At 38.0% G+C, this 12,232-nt stretch overlaps 1 protein-coding gene across 2 annotated transcripts in view; it reads right to left on the bottom strand.

The window, feature by feature from the left end:
* Positions 1-4,855: 4,855 nt before the first annotated feature.
* Stpg2 (sperm tail PG-rich repeat containing 2) overlaps positions 4,856-12,232 on the bottom strand; it is a 449,395-nt gene continuing 442,018 nt past the window's right edge. Inside the window, exons 13-14 of one of the 2 annotated variants that reach the window (XM_059266347.1) lie at positions 11,175-11,320; positions 4,856-5,114 (exon numbers count right to left, since the gene is read on the bottom strand). In XM_059266347.1, the coding sequence (XP_059122330.1) occupies position 5,114; positions 11,175-11,320 (147 nt within the window). In that variant the 3' untranslated portion in view covers positions 4,856-5,113. Of the gene's footprint in view, positions 5,115-9,607; positions 9,726-11,174; positions 11,321-12,232 lie in introns of those variants that run through there. The other variant, XM_059266346.1, reaches the window with a different exon arrangement.

The following is a 12,232-nucleotide window of genomic DNA, read 5'->3' as shown; positions in this document are numbered from 1 at the left end:
GCAAGGTGTCACACCACAGGCACCGGATCAAACAACCGTCTTCCGTATCCAGAGGGCCTAGTCCAGTCCCATGGGGGCTCCAAAGCCACCAGTCCACAGTTCATGGGCTTCCACTAGTGTGGCCAGTCATCTCTGCACATCCTCCCATCATGATCTCGATGTCCCTCGCCTGCAGAATCTCTTCTCTCTCTCATCAATTGGATTCCCGGAGCTCAGTCTGGTGCCTGGCCATGGATCTCTGTATCTGTATCTGCCTCCATCTGTCACTGGACAAAGGCTAGGTTATTGTTAGGCTGGTCACCAGAGTAGACTGGTCCAGGCACCCTCTGGACCACTGCCAGCAGACCAAGGTGGGGTCAACCTTGTGGATTCCTGAGAGCCTCCCCAGCACCCTGCCTCTTCCTATTCCCATGATGTCCTCATCTATCATGGTATCTTCCTCCCTACCCTCCCACTCTGCCCCTGTTCCAGCTTGACACTCCAATTTCCCTATGTTCTCTTCCCCCACTCCTTGCCCTCTGCCACCCACCCACCCAGTTCACTCATGTAGATCTCATCTACTTCTCCGTCTCAGGATCATCCATCCTAGAGTCTTTTCCTGTTAGCTAGCCTCTCTGGAGTTGTGGGTTGCAGTCTGGCCATCCCTTCTCTCCCATTTAGTATCCACTTATGAGTGAGTACACACTGTTTGTCCTTCTGCATCTGGGTTACCTCACTTAAGATGGTATTTTCTAGATTCATCCATTTGCCTGCAAATTTCATGATATCAAGGAATGATTTTTTTTTAATTTAAGGTCATAGATAATATTGGACAGAGAATTAAGGCTCAAGCTATTCAAATATAGAAGTCAAAGGAAATAGGCTTGAGTTTACCTTGAGTAATGACATTCACTGTTTTATAAATTTGTTTCTCCTCCATGTACATGTGTACTTTACTGCTAGTTGACAAAATGAAAAATATTAACATAATAAAAAAGCCATAAAATGTAAAAGCAGAAAAAAAGAAATAAATTCTATGATTAATTTATAGTACTGGCTCACCTGTGGTTTATTTCTATTTTCATTTCTGATATTAGTTTATAAAATTGCTTTAATATTGTACACAGATTTTGATTGACTATAAATCACTCCCATTCCTTTTTCACTTCCAAAAGCTTGTTTTAATAGTTAATAACTGAATACGTCTTCTGTAGCTTAGGTAACTACATCTATTCAAGTCACTTGTGAGTCTCACATTTTTTAGAATACTTGAGTGGATATAGCAAAACATCACAAATAGAGGAGCACAAAGAGCAGAAGCTTTATGTTTCCTGTTTCTAGAGGGCAGAAGTTAGAGATTTAATCATCATCAGGGTTGATTTTCCTGGACTGTGAAGAAAAGAATGTTCAATGTCTCTCCCAGGTCCAAGTGAACTTCTGTAAACCTTCAGTGCTTCTCAGCCTTAGCTACACCACCATCACCTCTGTCTTCATTATGATATGATGGTCTCCCTGTGCATGTTTCTGTATTCAAATATGCATATTTTAGAAGAACACAGTTATACCGAGTTGGCCTCCAGTGTGATTACCAGCATTCTCCATTGCACAGGCTGCTAATTGCTTACTCATAGAGAACGTGCTCATAGATGGGGCTCCAGAGTCTCCTGTTTCCTCTAAGAATGTAACCGTCACAGGTAAGCTCCAATTTCATGGTTCTCAAGATCTCGCTTGTTCCTGATAAAGTTCTTTCAAGTATTGCCTCTTTCTGTCTCATATAAACCATGTAAACTATAATACTCTTTCAGAAAATTCAGACAACTCAATATTTGACATGCATTTTTCTGGTTTACAATGTCCTTGAAATTATTGTTTTAAAAAATGTAAACTTCCCATTTTGTAGAAAGATTTGCATTGTCTTTTGAATTATTTCCTTTATAACATGTTCTATGACATATAAAGTTGTTCAGCCTCTACGATGGAGAACTACTGATAGCCATGCTGAATGACTTATGTTCTGGCCACAGAACATATGCACAAGTGATTAAGCAATTTGCTTAGGATTCCATGGCTAGGAGATGAGGTCAAGATCTCCTCTCCAGTACCTGGTATTTTTGAAGTATTTTCTAAAAGTCATTTTAGTTCAATTTATTCAATTCAATGGAAGAATATGCATTCATTAATGAGTTATCCTCTTTGTTATTTTAGTCAGTAGTGATTAATCTTAGATACCTTAATGAAGATATTTTACAACAGATTTTCTTGAGTTGGAATGCACTGGAATATCTCCAAAGTACTTGAATTTTTCAAAATTACATTAATTTTAGGTTACATGGATAAGTCAACATATCTATGTAAATTCTATAGCTTTTGTCAAAACTCTAAGTGTCAATGATCCTTTTGAAATGTGAGCAATGATTTAAATCATTCTCTGTGATTGATTTGTCTTCTAAAATAGTATTAGTAGTAGAGCATCTACCAAGATTTTGATATTTAATATTTAAACTTATAATACGTGTGTGCTGAACATGAACCTGACAGCACAGGAACCAGAGTAATAGAAGAAAACTGAATGTTGAGAATGATTGAGAGAAAGAGAGAACTCTAAATCAGCAAAGTGCCTGGAACCCTCATAGCTAGGAGAGTTGGAAAAGAAATGCAAAGAAAAAACACCCACAAAATTCCAACTATAACCCCACCTTTCAGCAGGGTGTCCACCAATTCAGCTAGGGAAAAAGAAAGAAGAACAGTATCACCATTCCCAATCATAGCAGCAGATAGGGAGCTCTAAGCGCTGGAGAACTTCAAGGGTCCCACAGTGCATCCATTCTGGGGGTCTGCTGAGCTTCTTATCTGCTTTGCAACCTAGGAATACACTTTAAACATTTTTCATCCTATAGAAGACAAATTGCCACAAAGGTCACATCTATTGCTGCCTTTCCTTAGGAACTAAGATGAGTCCTGATGGAAGCTGAATCAGGTGCTGGTGTACCCTGGTTTAGTATCTTGTTTTAGGTCTAGCGGGTTCACAGCCACAAGCTTGAGTCCTACTCACACGTGCCCCTTCTGTAGTTCCAGAGCTGTAACTGCTGGTGCCACAACTTCTGACTGATTATGAGTATCCTGGAAAAAATAAACTTTACATCATTGGGCTCAGGAACCATGCATGCTGGAATTATAACACTTGGCATTACTGACACTTTCCCCCAAGGGACTTGGGGATAGATAGTACTGCCACACAACTGAAACTATAGCAGCTACAGGGACACAAACAAGTGTCATCAAGTGTTCACGTCTTTGAAACTAAGGAAATACATGCATGGGATCCCATACCCATGACAAAAATTATACAACTAACTTCATTTACTGCTGTAGTCCAGACTAATGATACACTCAGAGAGACTAACAGCATTGAAAACCAAACTCAGAGATACCTTATTACCAAAGCTGAAACACCAAACACCGACCCCACTGATGTCCTATATCTCACCTCAGAGCCAAACTGTTTCCCCACAAGAGCGACTACACAAAACTGGAAAAAGTGACTATCAGAGCATAAGAAGGCACACCGGCACAGGGAAACTCACATAAAAGGAAACATGGCTTCTCTAGAGCAGAACAACAGTAACTTTCCAGCAGTAGATTCCAAACTGAAATACCCCCAAAAGAATCAAAATAAAGATACTAAGAAAACTCAGTGAAATACCAAGAGAACACAGACAGACAATACAAATAAGTTTAAAAAATACAGTGGTATGTGAATTTGAAATTCAACAACAAGATATGTATGTTTTAAAATGTCAGAGCTTTGGAGCCTAGTTTGGAATCAATGTGATAACATTTGTTCTTGTCTTGTATGACATACTAGAACAAAGAAAGAATTTCAGAACCTGACAAGTCTTCTGAGTTAACCTAGTCAGATAAAAGAAAGGAAGAAAAGAAAGGAAGAGAAGGGATGGGATAGGATTAAAAAAAACCCTGACAAAACATATTAGCTGTGATACCATTAACTGAATCTTCCCATTATTATCAGTTCAGAAGGTAAAGAAAACAGGAATTTAAAATTTACATGAAATAATGGCTAAAGGTTTTAAAAAGTTTAAGAGATATGCATATCCACATATAAGCAGCTCAAAGGAGCAAAACTAAGTATACTTACCCTCAAATGGACCATCATTGCACATATCATGCTCATTGACACATGTCATGGTCAAAATTATGAGAAATAATAAAAAACACGAAGACCCCTGTGCCAAGACACACAAGAAAATTCTAATCAGACTTCCAGCATAGTTCTCAATAGAAAACTCACAGGCTAGCATCAAATGCATGAGATCCTGCCAGCCATGGCAACTGTACTCAGCAGAGCCATCCTTCAAAACCGAAGTCAAAATAAAGACTTTTTCAAATAAGTGTAAATTGAGGGAAATCATCACCACCAGATCAGCTCTATAAGCAATACTTATTGAGTCTTGTCCTAGGGATCAAGGATAATAATCACCATCATGAAGGCACATGTCATAAAGTGTGCAGAATTGCCATAAAGTACCCCGTAAAGATATTCAAATAGTGTTGCTACAGAAAATCAACTGAATATCCATGTTCCCAAACACATAGGCCAGGGTAAAGAATTTGTCACAATTTAATTACTTTTTCCTTGTTTTTCTATTTGCACATAAAATAAGCACAAAGTAAAACATAGCAAATATTCTTTTTGTGTTTTTTTTTTTATTTTATACTCTTAGAATTTCAGAGAAACAAAGCATAAGAATATCGGTCAGGTGGCTAGCACCCACACAAATTAACAACAAGTACTTTGTTTTACATGTTGGTGTTCAGAATGTCGTTGCATTCTCTGGTTAGAGAAAGATTCTAAAGCTTAAAAGAAAAGCTCTCACTGGCTGTCTTTATTTAGCACTGTATTTCCTATGGCTGCATCAACAGTATGTATTTAGAAAGAATGCCATGGAGAAAAAGAATTAAATGTGTTACAGCAACAAGCATCTCTGTCTCTAGAAGTTAGACAGGAAACTGTTCTTTAAGCAGCTGATGGATGACATCATCACACCAGAAGTATGGCTCTGTGAGAAGACTGCCAGTTTACCTTTCTGTTAAAAGACGTTACCTTTGGGATGCATCTGTGAGGAGAGAAAAGTTGTTTCAATAATTGGTGCTCTACTGTATACATGTCTACCTAAACCCAAATATGTTTTCTGATTACTTGTTATTATTCCAAACAAGAAGCCGGTGTGGCAGCTCAGCCAAACATCATAATTGTGGGATAAATTTTACAATGTGCTCTTTATTAAAAACTAAATTTATTGAGTATCTTCAAGTAGTTGCTGTAAATCCTGGCTTTGGGTTGTCCTAATGGTCTGTTGGAGACTTGGGCTTCCTAAAAATTAATGTTAGTCTGTGAGTTGTACCTGCACCTGTATGTTGTATTGTAACAGTAGCACACCTAATCAGACAATTTCAGAGAGAGGAAAAGAGAAAATATCAGCAAATAAGCTCTTAAAATTTTCATGATAAACCTAATACACTGGTTTTTACCAGGGACAAATGGTCTGGGAGTGAAGTTTTTTTACAATACAGTTACTTACATAATATACTTGCAATATGTAAGGGGCTCTATTAGGGTTGACCTGTGGAGAGATACTTGTCTATTTCTAAGCTGTGTGTCTGTGGATTACACATAACAAATGATGGTTTGATTCCTTCTATGGCCATGAACAGCAGGATACAGATGAGCTGGCACAGGGAAAACTGAGAGTATGAGAGCTTGTTCAGGTTCTACCCCTCTTACTGTCTGACGTGTTCCCAACTCAGGAGGTGGTTATTTTCTCACTTTCAACTATAGGACACTGCTCTGTTGTCTAGATTTTCCCTTTTCCACAAACACGGGTTGGACTATTGTCAGCATTTGAACAACGTATTAGCTCACTTATCTCCTTGAGAGTTAGTATACAGTCGCTCAGCCAAGCTTTAAATGTCTCTCTAATTGTGTCATAACCAGCCATGTGCTTCTCATGAAAGTTAATTAAAGGATGGAGACTCTGAGTGGCATTATATTTACTGGAGTACAGAATAATGCTCATGCAAATACAGTAGTTTTTGTGAGCAATTTCTACATTGCAATGACAATGTAGAAATGCCTAAACATAGAGAAGATGGAAGGCAGTTTTCTTGTCCATCTATAATTGTGAAGCTAAACAGGGCCTTTGAGGGAGCCTTATCTCAGGGGATTTTATTTCAGACAAGCAAGTCTAGAGCACTAGAAAGTTTCTAAAGGAACTTTTTTGTATCACACCATGTAGAAGAGGTCAATAAACACCTAATAGTGACATGTGCCATCACAATATAACTTTCAAAAATAATAAATCTAGAGGAAAATATAACTAATAAGTAGGCATGTGTGGTGATATTGTGGAATATATTCCTGCTACATCTGGTGCCCAATTTGTCAGGTACGAATTCATGAAAAAGCTACTTGCCTGTGGCCATGCAGGCCCCAGCTCAGGCCCAAGCTACACATTGCCAGTTGTGGTGTCACACTGGTTGGATTTACTGAAGGAGGCAGAGGCAGGAGGATCCTGAGTTTGAGGCTGGCCTAGGAGGCTTGCTAAGGACAAGCCGCAGTGGGACCATGGAGGCAGCAGCTGCTCCGAGTTGCTGGCTTCTTCTCATCATGTTGGTGACTGTGGTGATGCTACTACCTGGGACAAAGGGTTACTGCTGCTTGTTCAGAGAAGAATTGCCAGGACCATGGTGTTACAAGAAAGCATCAGCAAAGGTCAGTTTGGAAAAGTTTGGCAAGACAAATGGTGGGGAGAAATTGCTTTGAAGATATTCTCTTCTAGGGAAGAACATTCATGGTTCCAAAAGACAGACATTTATCAGACTGTGATTGCTCCAAACCACAGAGGAGACACACACGCACACACACACACACACACACACACACACACACACACACACACACACACACACAGAGGGAACCATGACCACGTCTAACAGCAACTTTGAAATCTTCAAAAGGATGACAGGACCCCACAACGATGATTCCACATGGACTATGGTAAAGCCATTAAGCTGATTAACACCATGGAAAGATCGGCTTTGGACTACAAACTTCTCAGGATAATTTCGAGATGGCTAGCTGAGATGATCCAGATCACAGACAACTCGAGCAAGTACTTGAGACAAGCCCTACATTTTCCCATTATGCAGAGACTGGACAACAAATGATACAGCTAGCTCTCCCAGGACCTGACAATTAACCCAAAAATTTTCTTTTCAGAGTTCCCTAAAGATGTCTTTGCCCCCAGAAAGCAGGAAGTAATTTTAAGAACACAATGCCCACATTCCCTAAAGATGGGGTGGGTGTTTTCTGGTCATTCAATGGCTTATGGATAAGTGTTATTGTTTATGATGGTTGGATACAAGTTATTAATTGTTAATGGTCAAAAAAGCTAAACAAAGAAGATTAGACACAGGGTTCTTGTTTAGAAAAAGAAAAATAAAAAAAGAAGATATAGAAAAGGGTAGATCATTGAATCTACTCTGAAAAAAGGGAAGATACAGAAATGATAAGATAAAAGGTAGATTTTTTGATCTACTCAGAAAAAAAGAGAATATGGATATGATAAGATTAAAAAGGGAGATTATTGAATCTACTTTTTTTTTCAGTTGGCCAAGGTTGTCTTCTTTTGATGAATCTACTTTTAAAAAGGAACTACTTGTTTTAAATAGGATAAGTAATGAAAATTTTTGTCTGAATTTGTCAATTGTTAGTGGACTGGACATTGTTATATATATATATATATATATATATATATATATGAAGTCTTTGTCTGAATCTGTCAAATGCTAATGGAGTAGACATTGTTAATGTAATTCTTAACTGTATATATTTATTGGATATAGTTTTTCTTGTATTAGTTATAAGCTTTTTTAAACTTTAGACAAAAAAGGGGGAATGTGGTGATATTGTGTTCCCCTAATAAACTAATAAACTTATCTGGGTCAGAGAACAGAACGGCTACTAGATATAAAGGCCAGAAAATGGTGGCACACACATCTTTAATCCTAGCACTCCAGAGGCAGAGATCCACATGGATCTCTGTGAGTTCAAGGCCACACTGGAAACAGCCAGGTATGGTGACACACATCTTTAATCCCAGGAAGTGATGGCAGGAAGCAGAAAGGTATATAAGGTCTGAGGACCAGGAACTAGAGTCTTGTTAAGCCTTTTTAGGCTTTTGAGCAGCAGTTCATCTGAGATCCATTTGGATGAGGACACAGAGGCTTCCAATTTGAGGAAACAGGATCAGCTGAGAAGTTGGCGAGGTGAGGTTAGCTGTGGCCTGTTCTGTTTCTCTGATCTTTCAGCATTCACCCCAATATCTGGATCCCGTGTTTTTTTTATCAATAAGACCTTTTAAGCTTCATGTTACAGACATGTTAACTTAGAGAGAATATATTTTTGTAGAAGACTAGTGTGTAAGTGGTCATGTGTCAGAAGAGAGTGAATTTATATTCTCTTTTCCAGTAGTAAATGTCCATTGAAGATACTGCATTTCAGGAATTGTTGAGGTACTGTAGCATGAATCTTAACAGGTCTTATTAATAAAATCAAACCTGGAGCCAGGTATTGGGGTGAATGCTGGAAGATCAGAGAAGCAGAACAAGCCACAGCCACCTCACCTTGCTAATTCCTCAGCTGATCCTGTTTCCTCAGACTGGAAGCTCCTGAGTCCTCATCCAAAAGGATCTCAGCTGAACTGCTTCTCGAAAGCCTGACGCTTAACCAACCTAGTTTCTGGTCTTCACACCTTATATACCTTTCTGCTTTCTGCCATCACTTCCTGAGATTAAAGGCTCACTTCTAGGGATTAAAGGCGTGAGTCACCTTGTCTGGCTGTTTCCAGTGTGGCTTTAAACTCACAGAGATCTGGATAGATCTCTGCCTCCCAAGTGATAGGACTAAAGGCGTGTGTGCCACTATTTTCTGGCCTCTGTATCTAGTGGCTGTTCTGTTCCCTGACCCTAGATAAGTTTATTAGGGTTCATAATATTTTGGGGAACACAATACCACCACAAGGTACAAAAGTGAAGAACTAACAAATTGTGATAAAGAAGAAATTTTAGATATGGCAATGAGTAATATATTGTAGACTGTGTATATGAAAATGTATTACTAAGAACTTTTTTGTCTAAATACACATAAATGAAGGATGATACAGAGTTAGCCTGAAGAACCAGGAACCTGATGAGAAAGAAAAGAAGAAAGTAACCCAAAGCAAGCCTTGCACTCCCAGTGAGGAAGCCTTGGGTCCCTAAACAGGACAAGGCCTAAGAGTTAAGAAGACAGCTCAAAGTGGGCAAGAATATAAGCTGGTGTTGTGGCACTCTCGGGGTCCTACAAGCAGAACCTGAGAGAAGGAAATAACTTGAGGGCATCTGGAATTATATCTCTTTCTAATGGATGTGAAAATGCATGTACATTTGTCCACAAGACCAAAATATAACATTAAGCATGGCATCTAACAATCTCAGCAGCTCCATCATATCTGGTTGCACAAGGAGGAGGAAAAGAAAAGGCATGATAAATTAACTGACCTGGTAGATTACAGAAATTAGCCTCTGAGAATGAGGGTGATGAGAATTATATGAATCCTTCAAAATGAGAGAATTCCTTTCTAAAAAAGCTAGTGTCAGTCACTGGCACATCCTTGTAAAAACATCTGCTGTTCAGAGGAAGATGTACATCAAAATATGAACCATGTTGTAAGTTTTCATAAGCCATATTCATTTGGACAAAAGTATTAGTCATTTGGGAGATATGGTGAAGAAACAGAAAACAGACACTACAAGCAGAGCCATAGGTGAGTCAGAGTGGGAGCTGCCTTCTATGTTTTAAAAATTATGGAAAGTGGAATGCTTATTATGACATGTTAACAAGACAAAGAGGTTATGCATACTAGTCAAATGGAAGTTTTAGAGTTGAAAAAATAAACAATAATTTAAATTAATAATACAGTAGATGTACTTAACTTCACGTTAGATGATGGAGGATTGATGAGTGCAAGATGTTCTTAACAAAACAGAGTGAAGTATAAAGAAAGTAGTCTCCAATACACATGAGACCATGTGGGATACATTAAACATAGAACAAATAATGCTCATAACCACATTATGAAATATGGATGAGACAGGATTTGGAACAGCAGTACTTGGAAAAATAATAGATGATAATTTTTATGTCTGATAAAAACCACCAAATCACACAATTCAAAATATTGCAAACATCAAAGAACACTGAGGCAGACACTGAAGGTAAGAAAACCTGGAAACATTAAGTCTGTGTGTTGGCTTATGCTATGTTTTTTCTGATCTCTGAAAGCAGATAAAAGGCACAATCTTCAAAGCAAAAACAGCTCATTAAGAGTATGGGAGAGAGATGATAGTATACTGGCAGTTTCAATATGCAGAAAGAAAATATATTCAAACCTGGATTTTTTTTAATTTAGCAAAAATCATCCAAATACTGAAATAAGGACATTACTTTTCTATAGAAAATACTCCTAAAGTACAATACCTTTTAACAGCATAGACACTGAAATGAGAAAGAACTTTATATACAGCAGCATCAAGCTGTTTAAATACAGTCCTACCTTCCAAAAAAAAAATGAGTGCCTAAAGCACTATCACAGTTATTATGATGCATTCGGTGGTTTCCAGCTACTATCTACTAATGCTTTATATGAAAAGATCTATTTGTTCGTCTAAATGTACCTAGAGCTACAATTTGTCCAGAAAATGCTCAAGCTGCCATATCATATAATCACACAATATCTGACTAAAGCACAATATTAATTTATTATAATTTATCATGATACAATGTATTTCTTTCTAATGGAAACCTATATTAACTAAGAGCTAGTAACTTAATCACATTAAGGTAACTCCCCTGTCTTGGCAGTAAAAGCAAAAAGAAAAGCAGACTATGAAATTCAGATTAGCAGTCAAATGTAGAAGCATGAAGATCTTTCCTAAAATCTCTTAATGATTGGTTGGTGCTATGAAACCAACTAATCACTGTGAGCAAAGTGAAAGGTCTGACCAAGGATGATACCGCAGTGAAAGTGGCGTCACACATATGTGTCTCTATGACTCTGTGGGTCCATCATACTCACCAGTTGGAATGCTGCAATTTATCTCTTCGATATTTTGGTCTGGCTTTTTGTTCTGGACAACAGGCATTTCCACTCTTAGAAGATGAACATGGCAGAGTGACATTGTATGTTCTCTTCAGAACAGTATGTCTTAAAAATGGACTGAGCTGAGGAGAAAACAAGAGCAACTTATTTTAATTACACCATCCATACACTTTAAAGGATTAGTTTAGATAAGTGAACAGTGATCTCATTGATACAAACTAACTCACTGATATCATTCATTAATACCCTACATGTTTGGATTAATATCTGTAAGTGTTCTTTAACATGTAAAAAAGTTATTAATCACGATCTTAACTAAATTGTACTTCACATTCTTGTCAAACATTATATATATTTGAGAGAAACCAAACTCTTTAGTGAAACCTACAGCTCTCTAATAATGAAATACATATTTTGCATGTATTATGACCTGTAACCTTTATTTTTTAAAATCTTTTGTTTCCAGTGGAAGCAGATACTATTTTTTTCACACATGCTTTCTCCCAACATTTGTCCTCCTGACAAATACCTGGTGTGTAAACATATAAATATCATCTTTCCAAGACTATTTCAGTAATGTGAACATGAGGTAGCAAGATACAGCCCATTTACCTTGCCCAGGCAACATACCAATGAAAACACTGAGAAGAAAAGAATTTGAAGCAACTTTACAGGTGATTAAAGGTAAAGTTAAGTCAATGTTCATTCACTCACTGTTATCTAAGTGTCTTTGGAGACATTTGAAAAATGAGGATGATGAAATTGTAACTCTGCTTTGGCACTGCTATGAGCATTAACTGAAGTCATCCCCGTGAGCAGAGCAAGCCTAACACACAGTGGTAACACAGACCTTGCAACCCCCACCCTGCCCCCGCAACTTCTTATTTACATTGCCTTCCCTGTGGACACACACAGTAGGATTGATGGAGGAGCTGGAAACTGAGGGGAGTAGTTTCAGCAAACAAGATGAGAATTTTGCATTCTAGGGCTTATACTTTTCCACTGGGGTTTGAATGTGATAAGACAACAGTAAC

The sequence above is a fragment of the Peromyscus eremicus genome, chromosome 6, assembly GCF_949786415.1.
Source record: "Peromyscus eremicus chromosome 6, PerEre_H2_v1, whole genome shotgun sequence".
NCBI classification, from domain to species: Eukaryota; Metazoa; Chordata; class Mammalia; order Rodentia; family Cricetidae; genus Peromyscus; species Peromyscus eremicus.
This window is presented reverse-complemented; position numbering and strand designations above follow the sequence as displayed.